This window comes from Danio rerio, chromosome 1 (assembly GCF_049306965.1).
Source record: "Danio rerio strain Tuebingen ecotype United States chromosome 1, GRCz12tu, whole genome shotgun sequence".
Lineage (NCBI taxonomy): Eukaryota > Metazoa > Chordata > Actinopteri > Cypriniformes > Danionidae > Danio > Danio rerio.
Genome location: NC_133176.1, coordinates 36,053,093 through 36,074,292, shown reverse-complemented (window position 1 = coordinate 36,074,292; position 21,200 = coordinate 36,053,093). Strand labels below are relative to the sequence as shown.

Below are 21,200 nucleotides of genomic sequence, written 5' to 3'. Positions count from 1 at the left end.
TTTATTAAATGAATCAATAAACAGGGCGAGGCTGTGGCGCAGTAGGTAGTGCTGTCGCCTCACAGCGAGAAGGTCGCTGGTTTAAACCTCGGCTCAGTTGGCCTTTCTGTGTGGAGTTTGCATGTTCTCCCTGCCTACGTGTGGGTTTCCTCCGGGTGCTCCGGTTTCCCCCACAGTCCAAAGACATGTGGTACAGGTGAATTGGGTAGGCTAAATTGTCTGTAGTGTATGTATGAGTGTGTGTATGTGAATGTGTGAACTTGCTGGATATGTTGGCGTTTCATTCCGCTGTGGTGACCCCGGATTAATAAAGGGACTAAGCCGACAAGAAAATGAATGAATGAATCAATAAACAAACATACATTTGGTCCACCGAAATGTTTTTTTGTTATGCCAAAAACTGTCTCAATATAATAAAGGCACAATATGTAAGTTTTTGCTGCTAGAGGATATATATTCAAAACAAACAATCTGACTCAGAAAATCTGACAGAAATTTGTTCTTTTAATGTTAAAGGCATATTATGCAGATTTTGCCACTAGGGGATACAAAATAAATTGCAGCGTAACCTTTATTCTATGCCAAAGTAGATCACGTTTTAATCTTTCAGCTGGAGAAGTCATACTGAATACATTTTAAGGTTCTGTTACAATGCTACTTTGTGCAGTTTAATAAAACAAACAACATTTAAAAAGTGTCTTCAATAAAACTAAACTGGAGAGCGAAAGTGTTTGACATCATTTTCATGGAGACACAGGACAGTCCATGTTACTAGTAAAAAAAAAAAAATATTTAGATTTAAGCATTCTTCTAAACATTTGGCATAATGTAAGTTAATAATACAGCAAAATATACAGTATAACACTAATTTAGTGGCTTTTGGATATTTTAATGAAAGAATCGTGTGCCTCATTGTGCTTAAAGTCATAGTCAGAATGAAGCAGAAAATCAAAAAGTTGTGGAATTGAAACGAGGTCACTGAAGTAATTGCTAATAAGGAAAGTGCGTGACACAGCTCTAAACTAGCAGAGCTTTTATAATGCCACAGTCAATTGCTTCCACTCCTTCTAGACATGCTTTTTTGGAGATGCAGTACTGCTTTAGTATGCTTTATACATTTGAAAAAAATCTCTCTGATAACAATTTGGTGCGGTCGAATAAAATGCATAACATTTAAAAGTGTATTTGGTGTTGGCAAATTTTCTACAATGCACAACCGGAAATCAAAGATGCCATTGTTCATTTTGCAACACAATATAGGCTATTTACTGTATATATCAGCCCTTTAAGATTATGTGTAACCCCATTTTGTAAGCCACTTTTGTTATATTAATAAATAAATATGAATTACATGTATGCAAGAAGGTCGCTGGTTTAAGCCTTGGCTGGGTCAGACGACATTTTTGTGTGAAGTTTGCATGTTCTCCCTGTGTTCCTGTGGGTTTTCTCTGGGTGCTCCGGTTTCCCCCACAAGTCCAAAGACATGCGGTACAGATTAATTGGATAAACTAAATTGACTGTAGTGTATGTGTGTCAATGAGTATGCATGGATGTCTCCCGGTGATAGATTGCAGCTGGATGGGATTCCGCTGCATAAAACATATGCTGGATAAGTTGGCGGTTCATTCCGCTGTGGTGACCCCAGATTAATAAAGAGACTAAGCTGAAAAGATAACGAATGTATGTGTGATACACCATTGTGTATCCACAGTAGTAATGTTTGTTTTGTCATTAATGTATCTATTTATTTATGTATATACTGTAAAAGTCATTTATTATCACTACTAATGACTGGGTTTGAAACAAAATAACATCAACAGTTGAGAAAGCATGCGCTGTGGGTTACCATGGCGATACTTGTTGTGTTTACTTCAGATGCTACTAAGCTGCTCCTGAGGAAAGACACTGAAGTTTTCTTGTGATTTTGTTTCTCCTGATAATTCAGGTATGTTTCATAAAAAAGTCAATATGTTTATTATAATTCATGTAAAAACATGTGAGTACACATTTCCTATGTGTTTTTTTTTAAAGTAAATAGCATATTTACAGTTGTTAATTGAGAGGAGTGATTCAGATGAAAGTACCAGTAAAATGACAGTTGGGCTGAGTTTATAACTGACTTCCCAGTAAATGATATGTATTATACTCAGTATGTGATAATTAAACAGAAAGTGACTTATTATTTGTATATATTAGTGGTATATTTGTTAATGTATAAAGTTTATGAGAGTAGAGAGTAACATTGGTAATTGGTGTCAAGTGTAACTGTTACAATTTAAATGATACAAATAACAGACGCATGATTGTTCAGTGAGTTTAGTAGTCTTATGGTAAATGATTATATACAGAGGTATTTACAAAGAAAGAAAAATGAAATAGATGATTGACAAAGGATTTAAAGTGTAATCTGTGTGCTACTGATAAATATACAGAAGGTATAATATTTATATGTGTTAATGAGAGTACAGAGTGTATAAGTATTTGAAGACTTCATTGTTGTAAAAAAAGAGAACAAAACTGTGTGTTTGATAAAATGAAACATGATTTGTGAGGATATGTTTGCTATACTATGACTGTTAATAATCAGATGCTACTAAGCTGCTCCTGAGGAAAGACACTGAAGTTTTCTTGTGATTTTGTTTCTCCTGATAATTCAGGCACTTTAATCTGCCTACGAGTTCCGCGGCCGGGACCCGTAACAGATTCATGGAGGTTCCACCGAGATTAATATCCAGAGTGTAAGGCTAGTGCTGGGATCCAGACTTCACGGTGACGAGACGACGACAGGATTGCGGGCGACTTGAGGCAGCTGCTGACGTCCAAAGAGAGGCAAAAGGGACCAAGCTGAGAGGAAGGCGGCGCATCACTAGAGGGTCGTGAGAAAGTCTGAAGCTGGACAAGATGGCGGACGAGAGGAAAAGACTCGTCTGGAAAATAAAGAAGAGCCTACACAAGTTGAATGTGCATGAACTGGGGTATATTGCTGACAGCATTACTTCGGTTGCAGGTTTGATTCCACCTACCATAGCCAAGGATGATGAGGAAAGCTGTTTGAATTTCATCATTTCTTATATGCAGAGTGACAGTTTACTGAAACTGGAAGATGAAGGATTTGCACAATTACTAACATTAAGAGACATGATTAATGAGTTGAGTGAGAAGTGTGTGAACAATACTGCGAGTGATCCATCTGTTTTTAATGAACATGGATTTGATGCACATACACAGGCATCTCCTGTACACAGACACACAGATTCTACTGTCACAATAACACACTCACAGTTAAATGAATATCAGAAACTGCTCAGTAGTTATGAGAATTTAGGGAAAAAGCTGTCAGAGTACAAGATTACACAGACAGAACAGAAAACGACACCAACTACAAGACAGTTTGCTTATCCTGATAACTTACCACAACAGCAGAGAGAAAGCATAATGTGTCCAAGAGACTTTCCATATCTACCACATAAAGAGTTCAAGATACATGGTGGTCAGATAGGTGATAGTACTTCAGACATCGGCTATAATAACCTATGCAAACAAATTAATGAAGGCATCAAGATGAATTACTCAGAGAGTGAAATTATTCAGGCTGTTCTGCGAATAGTTAAAGCGGGACAATTCAAGGAAATGCTCATCAATAAAGATGATCTAACTATACCAGAGCTAAAAAGTTTCATACAATCACATTTAAGTGAAAAAGGCAGTAGTGAGCTCTTTCAGGAATTAATGAGTACAAGACAACGAGAACATGAAACTCCACAACAGTTTTTATATCGTGTAATTGGCCTAAAACAAAAAGTAATTTTTACATCCAAACAGAGCAAAACACACATTGAATATGAACCACGAACAGTTCAGAATGTGTTCCTGCGTACCATTCATCAGGGCTTTCTTCCTAAGTACAATGACATCAGAAGTGAACTGAAACCTTTGCTCACAGATCATACAGTAACTGATGAAGCACTGCTGAAACAAGTAACAAAAATCTCAAGCGAGGAAAATGAACGCCAACGACGATTAGGTCAAGTCATACAACGAAGACATACTCAAGCTCATAGTGCACAAATTGACTCAGAGTCCAACGAGAGTGAATCAAATTCAAAAATGCAGAAAAAAAACAAGACAAAGACCATACAAGAACTGAGCGCTCAAGTAGAAGCTTTAAAAAGTACAATCGACAAATTGACACAAGCTAAAGAACCATGTCACTGCTCTGTACAAATGGGAGTTGGCTCACATGTTATACACAGACCAATGTCAGTGAGAAGAGGAGGGCCATATGGGTGCCCAACGTGTATACAGGAGAATAACAGCTCATGCAATCATTGCTTTATCTGTGGAGAAAAGGGGCACAGGGCTATTGGTTGTGGTAAAAGGACAAGGGGTACCAGGAATATGTACCAGTCTGCTGAGCTTAGATCATCAACTGGAGAAAGGCAACCAGAGAATGAAGCTTGTGAAGCCAATGCAAACAGTGCAGCCTGCTCTAATATGTCTAGAAAGACAAACTCAACACAGAACAGAGTAGCAGAATTAATTGGAAGCAAATGTTTGTTAAAGTGCAACATCAATGGTTATGCTGTAACTGCCCTTCTTGACACAGGCGCTCAAGTCAGTATTATTGATCAAGCCTGGAAAAGAACTTACTTACCCGATCAGCACTTGCGACCTCTGAGCGACATAATGGGGTCCAAACCTCTCCACGTCTTGGCTGTTAATGGAGATGTATTGCCATTTGATGGGTGGGTTGAGGCTACAGTAAACCTTCCTGGTAACAGTGACCCACAGTTAGCAGTTCAAGTTCCTTTCCTGGTGGGTAAAATGGCCCTTGAGCGACCTCTCCTGGGATTTAATGTCATTGAACAGTTGGTCAAAGGACAGACAAATGGTCCAAATGTTCTTACAACAATTGCTACTCTGCTAATGGGAGCCATGGAGATTGGAGATGAACAGGCTGAAGTAATCGTAAATTTTATACAAACACAAAAGCCATCTTGTGACACTGAGACCATAGTCAAAGTTGGATGTCAGGATGTTGTTATTCCTTCGGGTCAACTGGCACATGTAAAATGTCAAATACCTGTGGATTTTGACTTGTTAGAGCCTACCATCTTGTTTGAATCTAATGTAGACAACCAACAGCTTGAACGACTTGACATTGGAGATGGATTACTGGAAGTCTGTGGGAGACAAAGGCCATTTATTAACATTCCAATAGGAAACCATACCAGTTATGACATTACATTACCACGACGAATGACAATCGGTAGTATACAGCCCATTAAAAAAATTGTGGAAACCGACCAAATAACAGAACCAGTCCATGTAAAAGTTGACAGTGCAGAGATACAAGGAAGAACTGACAGCAAAAATATTACAGTACCAGATCATTGGGACCCATCTGTAGATTTAAGTCACTTAACTGAGAAACAACAAAGGATAGCAAAGAGAATGTTATACGAAGAGTCTGGGGCTTTTGCACGCAATGACGAAGACGTGGGTTGTGTCCCAAGTTTGCAGATGCCTATCAATCCGATTGACAACATTCCTGTCCAGAGAGCATACTCCTCAGTTCCTAAGCCACTACATAAAGAAGTTAAAGAGTATATCCAAGATCTGTTGGCCAGAGGTTGGATTGTGAAGTCAAAGTCCCCTTACTCTGCACCGGTAGTTTGCGTCAGAAAGAAAGATGGAACACTTAGACTTTGTGTTGATTATAGACTACTTAACAAGAAAACTGTTCCTGACAGGCATCCCTTGCCTCGCATTCAAGACCTTACAGACACGTTGGGAGGGTACAGCTGGTTCTCGATTTTAGATCAAGGAAAAGCTTATCACCAAGGCTTTATTGCAGAGGGATCACGACATTTGACTGCTTTCATTACTCCTTGGGGCCTTTATGAGTGGGTACGCATTCCGTTTGGCTTAACTAATGCACCTGCTGCCTTTCAACGAAGTATGGAAGAGATGCTGGACTCACTACGTGATGAATGTTGTATCCCATACCTCGATGATATCTTATGCTACGCAAAAACTTTTGAAGAACATGTGGAAGAACTACGGAAGGTGTTGCAAGCTTTACAGAGACATGGAGTTAAGCTAAGACCAACCAAGTGCGAAATGTTCAAAAAAGAAGTAAGATATGTTGGACGACTGGTCAGTACTGAAGGAGTCAAAATAGACCCTAAAAATTTGGACGCTGTACAAGCCCTAAAAGCAAAGAAACCTACCACAGTAGGAGAAGTCAGAAGGATTTTAGGATTTCTCAGCTATTACAGAGCTTATGTTCAGGATTTCTCTCGCATTGCCAAGCCAATATATGATCTTTTGCAAGTAAAACGCGGGACAGAGCCTATTAAAACAAAATCGAAGGCAGATGGAAAAAAGAATGTTCAACTACCATCACGAACACCTATTGAGTGGAAGGAAGAACATCAAAAGATACTGTGCAAACTAGTTGAAGCTTTGACTACTCCACCTATCCTTGAATATCCTGATTTTGACCTGCCTTTCACACTTCATACAGATGCTTCAGAAAAGGGACTTGGAGCGGTACTTTATCAACGGCAAGTTGGAAAAATGAGAGTCATCGGATATGGATCAAGGACATTGACACAGGCAGAACGAAATTACAGACTCCATTCAGGGAAGCTTGAATTCCTTGCACTTAAGTGGGCAATCTGTGAAAAGTTTCGGGACTATTTATTTTATGCCCCACACTTCACAGTTTATACAGACAACAACCCTCTGACCTACATAATGAGTACTGCCAAACTTAACGCTGTGGGGTATAGATGGGTTGGAGAACTGTCAGATTTCCGGTTTGATATTAAGTACAGACCTGGGAAGGTGAATGTGGATGCAGACATTCTTTCCCGATGCCCACTAAGCATCGACCAGTACATCACAGAGTGCACAGAAGAGTTATCTAGTGAGATAGTCAAAACCACATGGGAGGGCACTAAGGCTGCTGAACAAAAGGATGTTGCTTGGGTCGCTGCTCTTAACCAGGCTCAAGAAGAACAACTTGAGAATGATGCGGGTGAAGTCTTAGGAAAGCTAAGTTATAATGAACTATGGAAGGCACAGAGACTGGACTCTGCTATTGGTGAGATTATTAGAATGAAAGAGTCCAATGCAAGTCTCACTAATGACATGAGGCAAAGAGCCAGTGGACCTGTAAAAAAACTTATGCACGAATGGTCAAGACTACACCTGGATGATGGATTATTGTACAGGAGAACTGAGCAACGACGTCAATTCGTTCTACCAGCTCAATACAAGCAGTTAGTATTCCAGCACTTACATAATGACATGGGTCACGTGGGGGTAGAGAGAGTCCTAAACCTAGCAAGAGACCGATTCTTTTGGCCATTCATGAAGAAAGACATTGAGATATATGTTACACGAAAGTGTCCTTGCATCAAACAGAAAAGGCCAGCAATACCCGAAAGAGCTCCAATGGGTAGTATAAGTACTAGCTCCCCATTTGAATTAGTATCAATAGACTATCTCCATTTGGAACGTAGCAGAGGGGGTTATGAATATATACTAGTCCTGGTGGATCATTTCACAAGATTTGCTCAGGCATATGCAACTAAAAATAAGTCTGGAAGAACAGCAGCAGAAAGAATTTTCAACGACTTCATTCCCCGGTTTGGATTTCCAACTAAACTACATCACGATCAGGGTAGAGAATTTGAAAATGACCTCTTCAAAACCTTGCGACAACTGTCAGGAATGAGCCATTCAAGAACTTCTCCCTATCACCCACAGGGCAATCCGGCTGAGAGGTTTAACAGAACACTACTCCAGATGATGAGAACACTGGCAGAGAAGGAAAAGGAAAAATGGAAGGAACATTTACCACAGATTGTGCATGCGTACAATTGCACACGACATGAAGCGACAGGATACTCACCGTTTTACTTACTCTATGGACGACACCCACGACTACCCATTGATCTTGTGTTCAAAGTGACTAACGAAGAGAAAAGTGATGATCCAAGAGGATATGCTAAACAGTGGGCAAAGCGAATGACAGAAGCTTACAGAATCGCTTTAGAGAACAGTAAGAACTCAAGTGCGAGAGGAAAATTGTACTATGATAAAAAGTCCAGAGGAGTTATCCTACAGCCTGGTGACAGAGTACTCGTGAGAAACCTAAATGAGAGAGGTGGACCTGGAAAATTGAGATCATATTGGGAGCAAACTGTATACATTGTCAAAGAGCAAATAAATGATGGACCAGTCTACCGAGTGGTTGCAGAGATAGACGGCTCAAAATCAAGAGTTTTGCACAGGAATCTGCTTCATCAAGTTAATGACTTACCAGTAGAAATTCCAGAGGAAGTATCTAAACAGAGAACCAAAAGAAATCGAACAAAACAAAATGATGAGACAAGATCACCCTTTGAGTCTGATAGTGATGAGAATCAGGATGAGAACTATTATTGGTTGAGGGCACGACAAACACAAGAGAACAACCAAAGACTCATCATTAACCAACCAGCTCATGAACCTACCTGTGATCCTCCACAACGACAATCTGAAAGAGAAAGAAAAACACATTGGAGAACACAACCTATAGAAAACAAGAAACCTTTCTGTCATCCTTTGCGACAACAATCTTGTGAACGACCTGAAAAAGAAAGACTAAGAAAACAAACAGAGATTCGAGAACAACCTATAGAAAATGAAAGGCTTACCTGTAATCTTCCTAATGAAAATGAACTTACCTGTGAAAGACAAATGACATGGACAGAGACATTGACAGGACAATCTGAAAAAGAAGAGGAACAAGTTGAAGAAGAATGTAGTCAGACATTCAAAGATAATACACCTAAGCAAGACGCTTTTAAAATACATACCTTGAGTTCAGAGGAAACTGACCAAACAAGCCAAGTCCGAAGATCCACACGTGACAGAACACCCACATCTAGACTAACTTATGAAATGCTAGGTCAGCCAGAAATTCAGTCATACCCAACAGTAAACACTTTAGAGACTTATGAGATGAATCAGACACCACATTGGGGGTTACCATCCTACCAGACTACACCTTACCTTATACCTAGCATTAGTACAGCATATTCCTTTCTTACGCCACAAGTCACATTTCCATTTTGGGTAGCTCCTATGACAATAGGGTACTAAATGATTGAGGATAAAAGGGTGTTATGATGAGAGATTATACTGGCAGGAGCCATCTTTTCTTTGTTGGGGAGTGTGTGATACACCATTGTGTATCCACAGTAGTAATGTTTGTTTTGTCATTAATGTATCTATTTATTTATGTATATACTGTAAAAGTCATTTATTATCACTACTAATGACTGGGTTTGAAACAAAATAACATCAACAGTTGAGAAAGCATGCGCTGTGGGTTACCATGGCGATACTTGTTGTGTTTACTTCAGATGCTACTAAGCTGCTCCTGAGGAAAGACACTGATGTTTTCTTGTGATTTTGTTTCTCCTGATAATTCAGGTATGTTTCATAAAAAAGTCAATATGTTTATTATAATTCATGTAAAAACATGTGAGTACACATTTCCTATGTGTTTTTTTTTAAAGTAAATAGCATATTTACAGTTGTTAATTGAGAGGAGTGATTCAGATGAAAGTACCAGTAAAATGACAGTTGGGCTGAGTTTATAACTGACTTCCCAGTAAATGATATGTATTATACTCAGTATGTGATAATTAAACAGAAAGTGACTTATTATTTGTATATATTAGTGGTATATTTGTTAATGTATAAAGTTTATGAGAGTAGAGAGTAACATTGGTAATTGGTGTCAAGTGTAACTGTTACAATTTAAATGATACAAATAACAGACGCATGATTGTTCAGTGAGTTTAGTAGTCTTATGGTAAATGATTATATACAGAGGTATTTACAAAGAAAGAAAAATGAAATAGATGATTGACAAAGGATTTAAAGTGTAATCTGTGTGCTACTGATAAATATACAGAAGGTATAATATTTATATGTGTTAATGAGAGTACAGAGTGTATAAGTATTTGAAGACTTCATTGTTGTAAAAAAAGAGAACAAAACTGTGTGTTTGATAAAATGAAACATGATTTGTGAGGATATGTTTGCTATACTATGACTGTTAATAATCAGATGCTACTAAGCTGCTCCTGAGGAAAGACACTGAAGTTTTCTTGTGATTTTGTTTCTCCTGATAATTCAGGCACTTTAATCTGCCTACGAGTTCCGCGGCCGGGACCCGTAACATATGATATAATTATATACATAAATATTTTAGCATTTTTTATTAGTAGTATTTTCTACTTGTAATGTTCAAAATGTTATAAATGGTTTGTTTCATGCAGTCAAAGTCTTGGTAGCACTTTGGATTAAGAAAATCCCCTCAATAAACTCTTATTGTAAATACTAATTAACAGCATGTGAGGTAATTGTTGCAATAGCTTAACTTATGTTTAAGAATGAGGTAGGGTTAAAGAATCTGTAATGGTCATCCAGTATTCTGCAAGTAAATGAGTAGAGAAATAAAACCTCAACCCCTACTCATTATTTTGTTTCAGTTTCAGTTCATGCCAACATGCTGAAATAAAAGTCTGCTGCAACTTCTGGTTCATGCTGCCTTTTAATATGCATTTTATACTAATAAACAGACAACATAATGATAATGTGCATACATAAAAAAAACAAAAAAAAAACATTTGTAATTTTTATCCCCCTTGGAGTGGAAAAGGGTTAAGACTACTTATGTGTTAAATAAAAAGTAAATAAATAAATATTCTTTACAGTGAAAAAGAGTGTCAGCTTGTCTTGGCCACTCTTTTACTTTAAATAGAGCCTTAAAGGCTGTGAAACAGCAGGGAGTGGGATTAATTACAGTACATGATCATAGGTGTCAGTTTCTCATTTGCACTCTGCGTGTAGATCTCAATTATCTTTAAAACAAGACTGGATTTCAGATGTTAGGTTAAAGAAGTCCACCCATTGAGATAGACAATGAGGGTAACAAGCGCTGATTTGTCGTGACTGCCCCTTTTCAGTGCCTTTCTTTTTCTCTGAATGGCTTTTTTGAATAGTCCGATAGAAATTAAAATGGTGAGCTTTCCCAATTAAAGAGTGGAAGGGAACCTGCATTGTCTCTTCACCCAGCCTGTCCCTTCAGGCTCCAGCATTCATTGTGATTAATTCACAACAAAACAGGATGCCACCTCCACAGCCTTCACTCGTAACTGCGCTAAGAGATAAAGCTGCCTCAGTCACTAACAGACTGCAGTTTCTTTTGTGCATCTAGCTAACAAAAGATCCAGGCACTAAAACACAAAAATGAATTTATGCGTCTCTAACCTGTTTTCTACCAATCAGGAAGAGGTGAAACAGATTTTTCCTGCTAGCATTGAACATCATGCTTCTTTTTTATATCTGTCATCCTGCTTCAATAGCAATACAACTGCAGAGTAAGTCTCTCTTTAAGCCAAAATGCCAGGATGTTCCCATATTACAAAGGATTTTAAAAAAGGGCAATTGAGAGCAAAGGCATGATGGGTGGTTAGCGTTTGAAAGCTAACAGGGGATGACCATCTTCAGTAACGTCTGAAAGATGAATTTCAACATCACAAGAGAGACTTTTTAAAAACAAAAATGTGGGCTATCATTATGTTGAAAATGAGTGGAAAAAATCTTCTAATTCATGATATTATTAAATACTACCATATATTCCAGATTCCAGTAATTACTACACAGTAAAACCCAACAGTCAACTGTATCAAATGAAATGAGTGTAGTTAACTCACAATTAACTAAAAGTTAATTATATCCATTTAAAAAGAGTTTTGAACTCAGTGTTGAAGGTAATACGTTAAATAAATGCCTCATTACTTCAACTTAAAAGGAGTAAGTTTACAGTACTCATATAGATTCGCTTTTTTATGGTTGTAGCAATCGGTTTACTCAAACGGTTTGAGTTGCATAACTTACTGGGTTTTACAGTACTCGGTTGGTTGAGTTCTCTTCATTTATTAGGTTTTACTGTGCTCAAATTGCTTAGTTTACTCAAATGGATTAAGTTTACAGTACTCATTAGGATTAGTTTTTGAACTTAAATGGTTTGCTGCAATCTGTTTCCTCAAATAGTTTGAGTTACCTTAACTTTTTAGGTTTTACAGTGTAGAGTTTAAATATTATATTTATAATAAATGTAATGCAAAACCATATACTAAACAGCAGGATTCATTTCATACAGTAGCTCCCTATTTTTCACAAAATGGCTGACTAGTCGACTAGCTGTTATCATGACAATTTCATATTATTTAGACAACAATAATCTGAATATGCACATATTGCTACTTAACATCTTTGAGATACTTATGCAAACAAATTTGCCACATCCATCTTTGTTAATATTTCTCGCTTCATAAATCAGTCAGTCAAATGTCAAAGTAACATTTCAACGAACCACACCAACACAATAAAAAATGTACTGCTTCCTGCAGTTTAAATGTAAACAGCTACAATCAACAAAATGTGGGAGGATATACTGAACCCAAAACTTTCAAGATCAAAATTACTCCCAAAAGAAATTAAATTTAACAGCCAACTAAACGTTTGGACTTTTTTTTAGATTATAACAATCATCCAAACTGACTAGTCTAATATGAGACATAGTCATGATGAGCTTTACATGTGACCTTAAATGAATAGTTCACACAACAGTTTAAACATATTTGTTATTTACTCACCCAGTGGTTTGCTTTTTATGTTCAACACAAATTATAACTATTGACTTCTAAAATAGGAAAAACAAATAGTATGAAAGCCTTCGGTTACAGGTTTCCAACATTTTTCAAAATAACTTCTTTCTTACATTTATAATTTCCTAATTTCCTAAATAATTTCTTACATTTACATTTATATAGAGCTTTTCTAGACAATCAAAATGCTTTACACATTTCTTGGGGGAATCTCCTCGTCCACCACCAGTGTATAGCATTTCCCTGGATGACACGACGCCAACCATATTGCGCCAGACCGCACACCACACACTAGCTGATTGGTGGAGAGGATACAGAGTGATGAAGCCTTATGATATGTGGATGGTTAGGAGGCTATGATGGACAGAGGCCAGTGGGCAAATTTGGCCAGTTAAACCTTTTTTTTTTTTTTTTAGGACATCCAGGGATTTTTAACGACCATAGAGAGTCAGGGCCTCGATTTAACATTGCATCCGAAAGATAGCAGTTATAGAGTCCCTATCAATATACAAAATCCTGCTGGTCTCACTTCCAGCAGCAACCTATAGCTTTCCCATGTGGTCTCCCACACTGGGACTAACCAGGCACAGCCCTGCTCAGCTTTAGTGGGTGACCATGTGAGAGCTGCAGAGAGCTAGCTGCCGGCAATTTTGTGTCCAACAGAAAAAAAGTGAAACTCAAAAAGGGCTTGTGAAAAAGGAAGGATGAGTGAAAAATTACATAATTTTCTTTTTTGGGTGAACTACCACTTTAATCTGATGGGTTATCTCACAAAAAAGAAAAGGAAAAAAAGGGGTGAGTCTAAGTAACACAGTTTCAGCAACATTGCAAAAAGCTATTTAGGATTCTGAAGTCAGAGTCATGATAAAGCCAACTAAAAAAGAAACTGATATGATATATAAAAGGAATTAAAGACAAGCAGCACATTATATAACATAAAGAAAAAAAGGAAATACATACCGTCTTCTGTAGGAACATAAATGTTTAAGTACAGGCAGTCTTCACTTTGATCTTGTACGTAGGTTACAACAGTATCCAAGTTGGCGGTGAACCACACGGGTAACATATCATTGAGTAAAAAACGATCTTCCAGAAACTGAGGACAAACAGGAGCAAACTGTGTAGCATTTCGAATCCCTGGCCAGGACATTGGAGGCTCTGGGGGCTGAAACCTTCTTTCTCCTGTGGGCGGCAGGGCATAGGGGATCCCCAAATACTGTTCCACGGGCCCTAGAATCTCATTGGGCAGAGGTGTTTTCAAGCCTCTTAGCTTGCCATAGTTTGTCGTAACAATAGGGTGCTGCTGAGCCCATGTAATGGCCAGCCACGCAGCCGCAAGCACAATCCAGGTAAAAAGGCGTAGAGTAGCCAGCGGATGAACCATGGTAAGTGGTATCCATGGGGTTCCTCTGAGCCGTGACATGGTCCAGCTGCGGTTGGCAGAGTTGCTTGAATTCAAAGTCCTCCACTCCTCCAAAGCCAAGGTACAACCCAGACTTCAGGCTGCAATGGACAGATGATTGACAGCACACCCTCCAATCTGATCAACGATCATGGCATTCCCCCATGCCATGAGGGCGATTCTGTATCTCTTATATTCTTGTTGTTCTGGACTTCTATGCTTTAGACGAGAAAACAAAATGCAGCTCTTTCCCCCCTGAGCTGTGCTCTGGTGCAACTACTCCCTCCTTTCAATTCCTCCTTTTGTAGTTTCCCTGTGGGAAAGAAAGAACAGCCTGTAAATTCTCACTCATTGTCATAAACAAAAACATAAGAATTCCATTTCCTTTACAAATTTGAATGCTTTTGCATTAAGCAACAGAGTCACCGAGGTAACCTTGCGCTGCAGGATAAAACTCAAATAGACTCAAATAGTAAATAAATGCAAGCACTTTGACACAATTACACTCCAGATGCAAACAATAGTTACAGTATTTTGAAATATGATTCTACGTTTCAATTGACTGGACCACGATTTATGTAAGTGGTCTGGTAAATTGATAGGCTCAAATAACTGTGTACAAAGCACTGAAGAGTATACACAAAATATAGTATAGTGTATCTATTTAGGATGTTAGTTGAACTGAAAAAAAGACGCTCAGAATATACTGATTTATTTTATTGTAAACTGCCTTACGATGATGAAAACAAGCTTTATGATTGAGTAGTTATGTTTTAGAACAACACTTGAGTCCAGTTTATACATTTTCTATTATACCCCTCATCATTTGAAATCATTTCAAAGTGTTTTTATGTCTTGTTCAGATAATGACATCTATTAGATACCATTGAGGGAGTCCTGAACTCATGGTTGTATGCTCTATTACATACCATTATTGTTTACGTATTTGCCAGATGTAATCAGGAGTACTCTTTAGAGTCATTATCAATAATAGCCTGAGACATGAAGACAGTCTTCATGCTCCAAGAGTAGATTCAAACACATTTATTTATTATTCGTTGATTCTGGACAAGTACAAATTTGGAAATGTGGCAAATCAAAATATGTCATGGTATTACAAAGCGATTAAAGATCCTGAACCCTGGATTTGTGCTGAAGTCATTTGGTTTATATGTAAAAATATGCCATACACTTTTATACAAAAAATCCCTGCAAGGTAAAAATTGTATTAGTTAATCTGTAAATCAAACCAATGACCTTGACATTGCTCAGATACCTGAGCTGCATGAACACTCTTCAGAGTCATCATCAATAATAGCCTGAGATTTGAAGACAATCAGGAGACTCAGAGAAAAAAAAAATCTACACAGTTTCAAACAGATTTATTTATTATCCTTCAACTCAGGTCTGCTGTTTAATTATGAATTTAAGAATTGAGCAAAAGAACACATTTCATGCAATTAAAAAAAAAAATGAATGACATGAAAAACACTGGCTTGTGACACCTCTTGCTGAGGAACTGTTAAAGGTCACAATGTTTCCAGCAATCCTTCCAGGAAGATCCACAGGAACACATCAAAAGCATTTAAAAGAAATTTCCTTAGAGGCATATATTAGAGTAGACATGAATACAAATTCACCTCAGATTTAAATGTATGTGAATAGCAAAATGGTATGTCTGCATCACATTTATTGTCTGAACAAATGATAATCTTTCCACCTGAATGAACAAACAGAAGAAGTGCACAAACCTGAAAGCAGATTATGCACAAGAAATGCTACCCTGCATGCAAATTTAAATAATGAATGCTCCATGCATTTCATCCTCATACAAGAAAGAGGAGGAGGAGAGTGGGTGTGAAAACAAGAAGCAAGAGAGTCCTGATCAGTTGGTGCTTTTGGCATTTTTGAACTTCAACACAATTGTACAACACAAACCATAGCTCTGATTTTCTTACAGTAAGATCAACACATGGATTGCTAATACACATTTGCGTCAAATTACTGAACTTGGTAGAATGGCTTGGCTTGAAATTACTGAACTTAGTAGAATGGCTTGGCTTGAAATTACTGGACTTGGTAGAGTCTCTGGAGGGAACTTTAATGACTTGAGTCCTGAGTAAATCTAAAAAAGTGATAAACTCTTCCTTTTGCTCTGATCCCTCAGTGAATAACTCTAAAAGTAGAGTGGGGAAGCTTCCAATGAGACATTCTAAGATCAGTACTTCTCATTTAAATTGTAATTTAAGTTTTAAAGAGCATCATTCTGCTAAAGGCTTCAAAATATGGTCTTCAGCAGATGTCACATCCAGTGTTATCTACATTGTAATTTTCAAAGCCATTCTAAATAATTCTTCAAGAATCTAAGATTGATTGATGTAACTTTTTCATTTCCTCATATCAAAAAGCAATTTCAGCAAAGATCAGATGGTAGATAGTGTAACCCATGGAAAGTTAATTGTGCGAACAAAGCAGTGATGATATAATAGACTCATTGAGACAGTCACATTAACTTAAATTGGTGTTGAGCAATGCTAAATTGCAAAAGGATTAAGGTTATCTCCACTTCACCACTCCATAACAGAACGCTTTGCAACAGCAGGATGTTTTAAGCACTGACAGTCACAAGAGAAAACAAGAAAGCGCAAGAACACAAACAACACAGAAGCATTAGCTGCTTTATACAATGCAGAAGCCATCCCCTGATATGGTAAATGACTGTAAAATATGATTCTAATAAATATTTTGCTGGGATTTAAGAGCATTTCAAAGGCGATATTCCTCGAAGACAGCATCTAATGAAGGAATAAGACTTTAATAAGGCTTGAGTCCCTGTACACGACATGCTTTAAATGATTTTATTGGTGGTCTGAGAAAGACCCATCCCGTGACACCCTGGGGTTTAACGTCCACTCTTTATTTGAAATTAAAACCATCATTTAGCCAAGATATCAAGGATTGTGCTTTATGCATGCTGCAACCATTTAAACAACCACACACACAAAAAAAAAATGTGAACAAAACAAAAGGTTTCTCATAAAATAGGATAAACAAATAAACATTAAGGTAGTGTGTATGCCAACTAACTGTTAAACCCTAAGCTCTCAGTAGTTCTCTTTCTGTCCTTCTCCCCTGTCTCTCTCTCTCTCTCTCTGACAAGCATTATGACATTGGGATGGGCATTTCAGAAAATCTTTCACATAGATACAGTATATTGCCTCCATAGCAAATGGGCCTAAATGTCTGACCGGCGATTTAATTTACTGACAAAAAGCTATGTAGCATTCACAAGTTTGTATGCGCTCATCATCTGGAGTCTAGCTAGATCAGCCAAGAGGGATTTATTCAATAACTTTACGCCAATATTGCTACATCCTCAAGCAGTGCTTGCATTCAAAAGGCCCAGTTTGAAGGCGCTTTCTGCCAAAATACCCTCATAGAACAAACAAGAAAAAAATAAAAATATCAAAATGGGCTACCAGCCCAAAGAGATTATTCACAAGACTTCTGCAGTTTGCTCAATGCTTATTGATTAATTTAAAATCTTTAAATCTTTTGTCCACATAATGAAGACCAAAAGCTCCAAAACATCACTGACAGACTGTCTGAATGGATGACCAGAGAAGAGAGAAAGTCAAACAAGTTTGGAATTTGGGTACTTTTTCTTTTCTGCTTCATTTTGGTTGAACTTTTTAATGCTATCAAGTACTGTGAATATTTTATTCTAAGTGGCAATTGTAAAGTGCAAGTTAAATAAATTTATTTAAAATTACTAAAGACATTCTATTTGATGTGATGAATGTGATTTGATTGCCATTTGTGCATATAGTTTTGGCATTTTGCCCACATCTGTCTTGCATGTAGATATACGTGATTGCATGCAATTTTCATTGTAAATGTACCACACACTCTTGTCTTAAATAGACACTCATATTGTGAGTATGACAAATAAAGAGACGGGAGAAATGAGACCAAGGAGAATAAAAGGTGAAAAAATTGCATTCATTGCCTGTGCGATCACTGAAGATAACTCACACGAATCTCAATGAAGGTACCAGGTCTCTCTCTGCATTTTAATTATAATAAATGATCTATTTGAAGGAGGCTCTAACAATTGCACTATTCAAATCATGACTCAAAACGCAAAGGAGATGGCATTGAGTCTGTCCAAATGATAGACAAAAGACCATAGAATAAAGCATAGAAAACGATATGACCTTTTGGTGAACTTCGAATAAACGTGGTTTGATTCCACAGCAACTGCACCTGTTATGACTTTTTCAACATGGCGTCTGGGCTGGCAAGTCAGCTGGAATGTGTTTTCTCTAGCTGTATTTTCTCCTTCTATCTTTCTGACAGTTGACTGAGTGTGGACAGGAACCCCAGAAAGCAAAGAGAGAGTGAAAATGCATTTAAAGGTGACTTTAACAGCCATCCACTGATCCTGTGAGCTATAGAAAAAGAATGAATGAAAAAATAATACAGACCTACTGTTTTAAAAAACAGTAATCGAGATTAGAATCACTTTTGTTTGTAAAGGCTTACTGTATTATACTTGCACATGGCTTGTTCAAACTAACAATTATTACAAATTACGTCTGCATATTACTGCACAAGACACAAACATAACTTCTGATGCGACAAAATTTTTCCAAGCTAATGACTAGTGGCCTAAACTTATATACATGTTAAAACTTGCTTTAAAACTTGCTTTTGTTTGTTTGTGTGTTTAGATTAGGCATACTTGATAAAACTATTTTGCACACTAGTAGCTCAAAATAAATTTGTAAAAGCAATAGCAACAACATGGCACCAATGGCAAAATTTCATCTGCAATTCTATAATTTCACTATTTTGTCAACTATTGATACCATGAAAGTTTTCTATAGGCAATTGTATCTTGTCTATACTTTAGTTACATACAGATAACTTGTTTCCAAGGTTTGCTCCTTATGTTACAGGACCATTTTTACCATGTCTGTTAGCCTATGTCTAAGACTTAGACATTATATTCTATATTTAGGCTATATAGTAGTTCAGTCCAACAAATTTACTTTAAAAGTTCAAACAATGAATGGTTTGCTAATTTATAGACTCAACATGTTCTCTTTTCAATTTGCGTGAATTATGAACCATTTCAACACTTAAGCCGACATTAATGTCACGCAGCTGCCTTGACAAAAGTGAAGGTTAAAATTCTGTACACTGCGAATGTTCGAGAGACGGCCCAATTTCCCCTCCTCACCCCATCCCAAAAACACGCACATACGCAGGAGATGTCCACAGTACCACCTTGTGGTTCACCGCTGTATAAGCGGAATACCTCGAGTTAAAACAGTGGTTCCTGTGATGAAAGTCCGGACTACCGCATACATATATGACAATGTAGTTTGTCTGTAGCCAGAAGCAAAGCTTACCTTAAGCTACAAAACACGCCATATCGCAAAACCAAGTGCTCCTCGATATGAGCGCATCCTCTGCAAATGTCCTGTCAAAGCACTGACACTGCGTTTTACTTGCGAACACGTTATAGCGATGCCATTTAAGTATAAAGCTTAATATGATGGCTCCCGAGAAAATCTCGAAATAAAAATTCTTTGAGTCAAGTTACAGAATAATACGCATAGCCTATGGATATGCACAGCTATAAATGTAGGCTTTAATGAGAAAAACCATCGCGCACCACAGTCTCCACCGATGTTGGCTAGCCACAGGTAAGTGATGTACTGAAACACTTTTCCCACACGATTCCTCACATAAACACTAAAAAAAATAAATAAAACGTTAACCTTTAACCTAAAATCCACAGAGTTATGTGTGCGTACGCGTATAACGCACATGGAAGACTCTCTTTCATGCAGTGCACTTGCGGCGCATCTCTAAATCAATATTCGACACCAGCAAACTGTTTAATCATACTTTGGTTGTACTTGTCATTTCGATGAAAAAAAAAAAAAAAAAAAAAAAAACGTCCACGCAAAATCTGCCCCAAAAACTACTGAAACAGGTTATACGGTCAGCCTTTTTCATGCAAATCAGCGTGTGTACCCGGCGCGAATTAAACACTCATAATCGTCGCATCGTTCGGCCGGATAGATGAAGCTTTCACAGAGCGAGAGGGAGAGAGAGAGAAATCCTGGGAGCCAGCTGGATATAAGCGTGTTCTCGGCGTCAGAGAAAACAGTTCAACTCTTTATATAAGCACAAAAATAGAAATACTTCCACAGCTGCTCGTGTCTTACCTTTGCGGTATCTGCATTGTACGGCTTCTATCCTGACGCACGACTTCCAGAGGTACGGTCAAAATGTATGTGCCACACAAGGGAAAAATCAAACTCCGTTCTGCCCCTGTTAAAATCCAACGTGATGCTGCCGTCCGAGGGAAAGCTTGCACACCGAGGACTGTTCAGCTGAGACGCGGCAACATATCTGATGTAAATGACCCACATAGATTAAGGTAATTCATTGAAATCACTGCGGAGGAACAGTAAATTGTAGAGAATCTGATTGTCTCCATAGAAAGAGGCAGCACTGACTAGGAGGAAAAAAAAGATTAAAGGGAGAGAGACCAGGCGCCTCTCTCTCTCTCTCTCTCTCTCTCTCTCTCTCTCTCTCTCTCTCTCTCTCTCTCTCTCTCTCTCTCTCACTAGAGTTGCTATTGGACTGCACTAAATGAAATTTACAATCCCTACAACCAATAGATTGCCGCATTCACTGTCACCTTTTAACCAGCTGCTATTACTGTTGTAATTGCAGGGTGTTTGTAGTTGAAATGTTCCAGATCATAAATGAGCATGATCAATGCATCACGTAAATGAGTAATGTTGTACTGAACAACAACAACATGATGCTTAAACATATTTCACAACTGAATCAATTAATATCAAGTATGGGCTGCTGTAGCTTAGTTTTACAAATAAAAAAGGCTGTTATTGTATTTACCTGCTGTCAAACAAACTAGTTGCAGAAGCCACAAATGATAAAATGTGCACATGGTACCTACTGGAAACAAATATAGAACAATGTATGCTTTAAAACTGCATAAAATGATAATA

The 21,200-nt window shown here is 37.8% G+C and overlaps 2 protein-coding genes across 5 annotated transcripts in view; one reads left to right on the top strand and one right to left on the bottom strand.

Moving 5' to 3' along the window:
- Nucleotides 1–20,700, bottom strand: part of nlgn4xa (neuroligin 4 X-linked a) — a 172,787-nt gene extending 152,087 nt beyond the window's left edge. For 3 of the 4 annotated variants that reach the window (XM_021475240.2, XM_068219896.1, XM_009292174.4), the window contains exons 1-2: nt 20,388–20,700; nt 13,704–14,458 (exon numbers count right to left, since the gene is read on the bottom strand). In XM_021475240.2, the coding sequence (XP_021330915.1) occupies nt 13,704–14,166 (463 nt within the window). In that variant the 5' untranslated portion in view covers nt 14,167–14,458; nt 20,388–20,700. 4 annotated transcript variants of the gene reach the window in all.
- On the top strand, nt 1,874–10,601 carry LOC141385997 (uncharacterized). The gene is made up of 2 exons (XM_073952386.1): nt 1,874–1,945; nt 2,658–10,601. The coding sequence occupies exon 2, from the start codon at nt 2,902–2,904 to the stop codon at nt 9,157–9,159; it is 6,258 nt and encodes a 2,085-aa protein (XP_073808487.1). The 5' UTR covers nt 1,874–1,945; nt 2,658–2,901; the 3' UTR covers nt 9,160–10,601.
- Nucleotides 20,701–21,200: the final 500 nt, after the last annotated feature.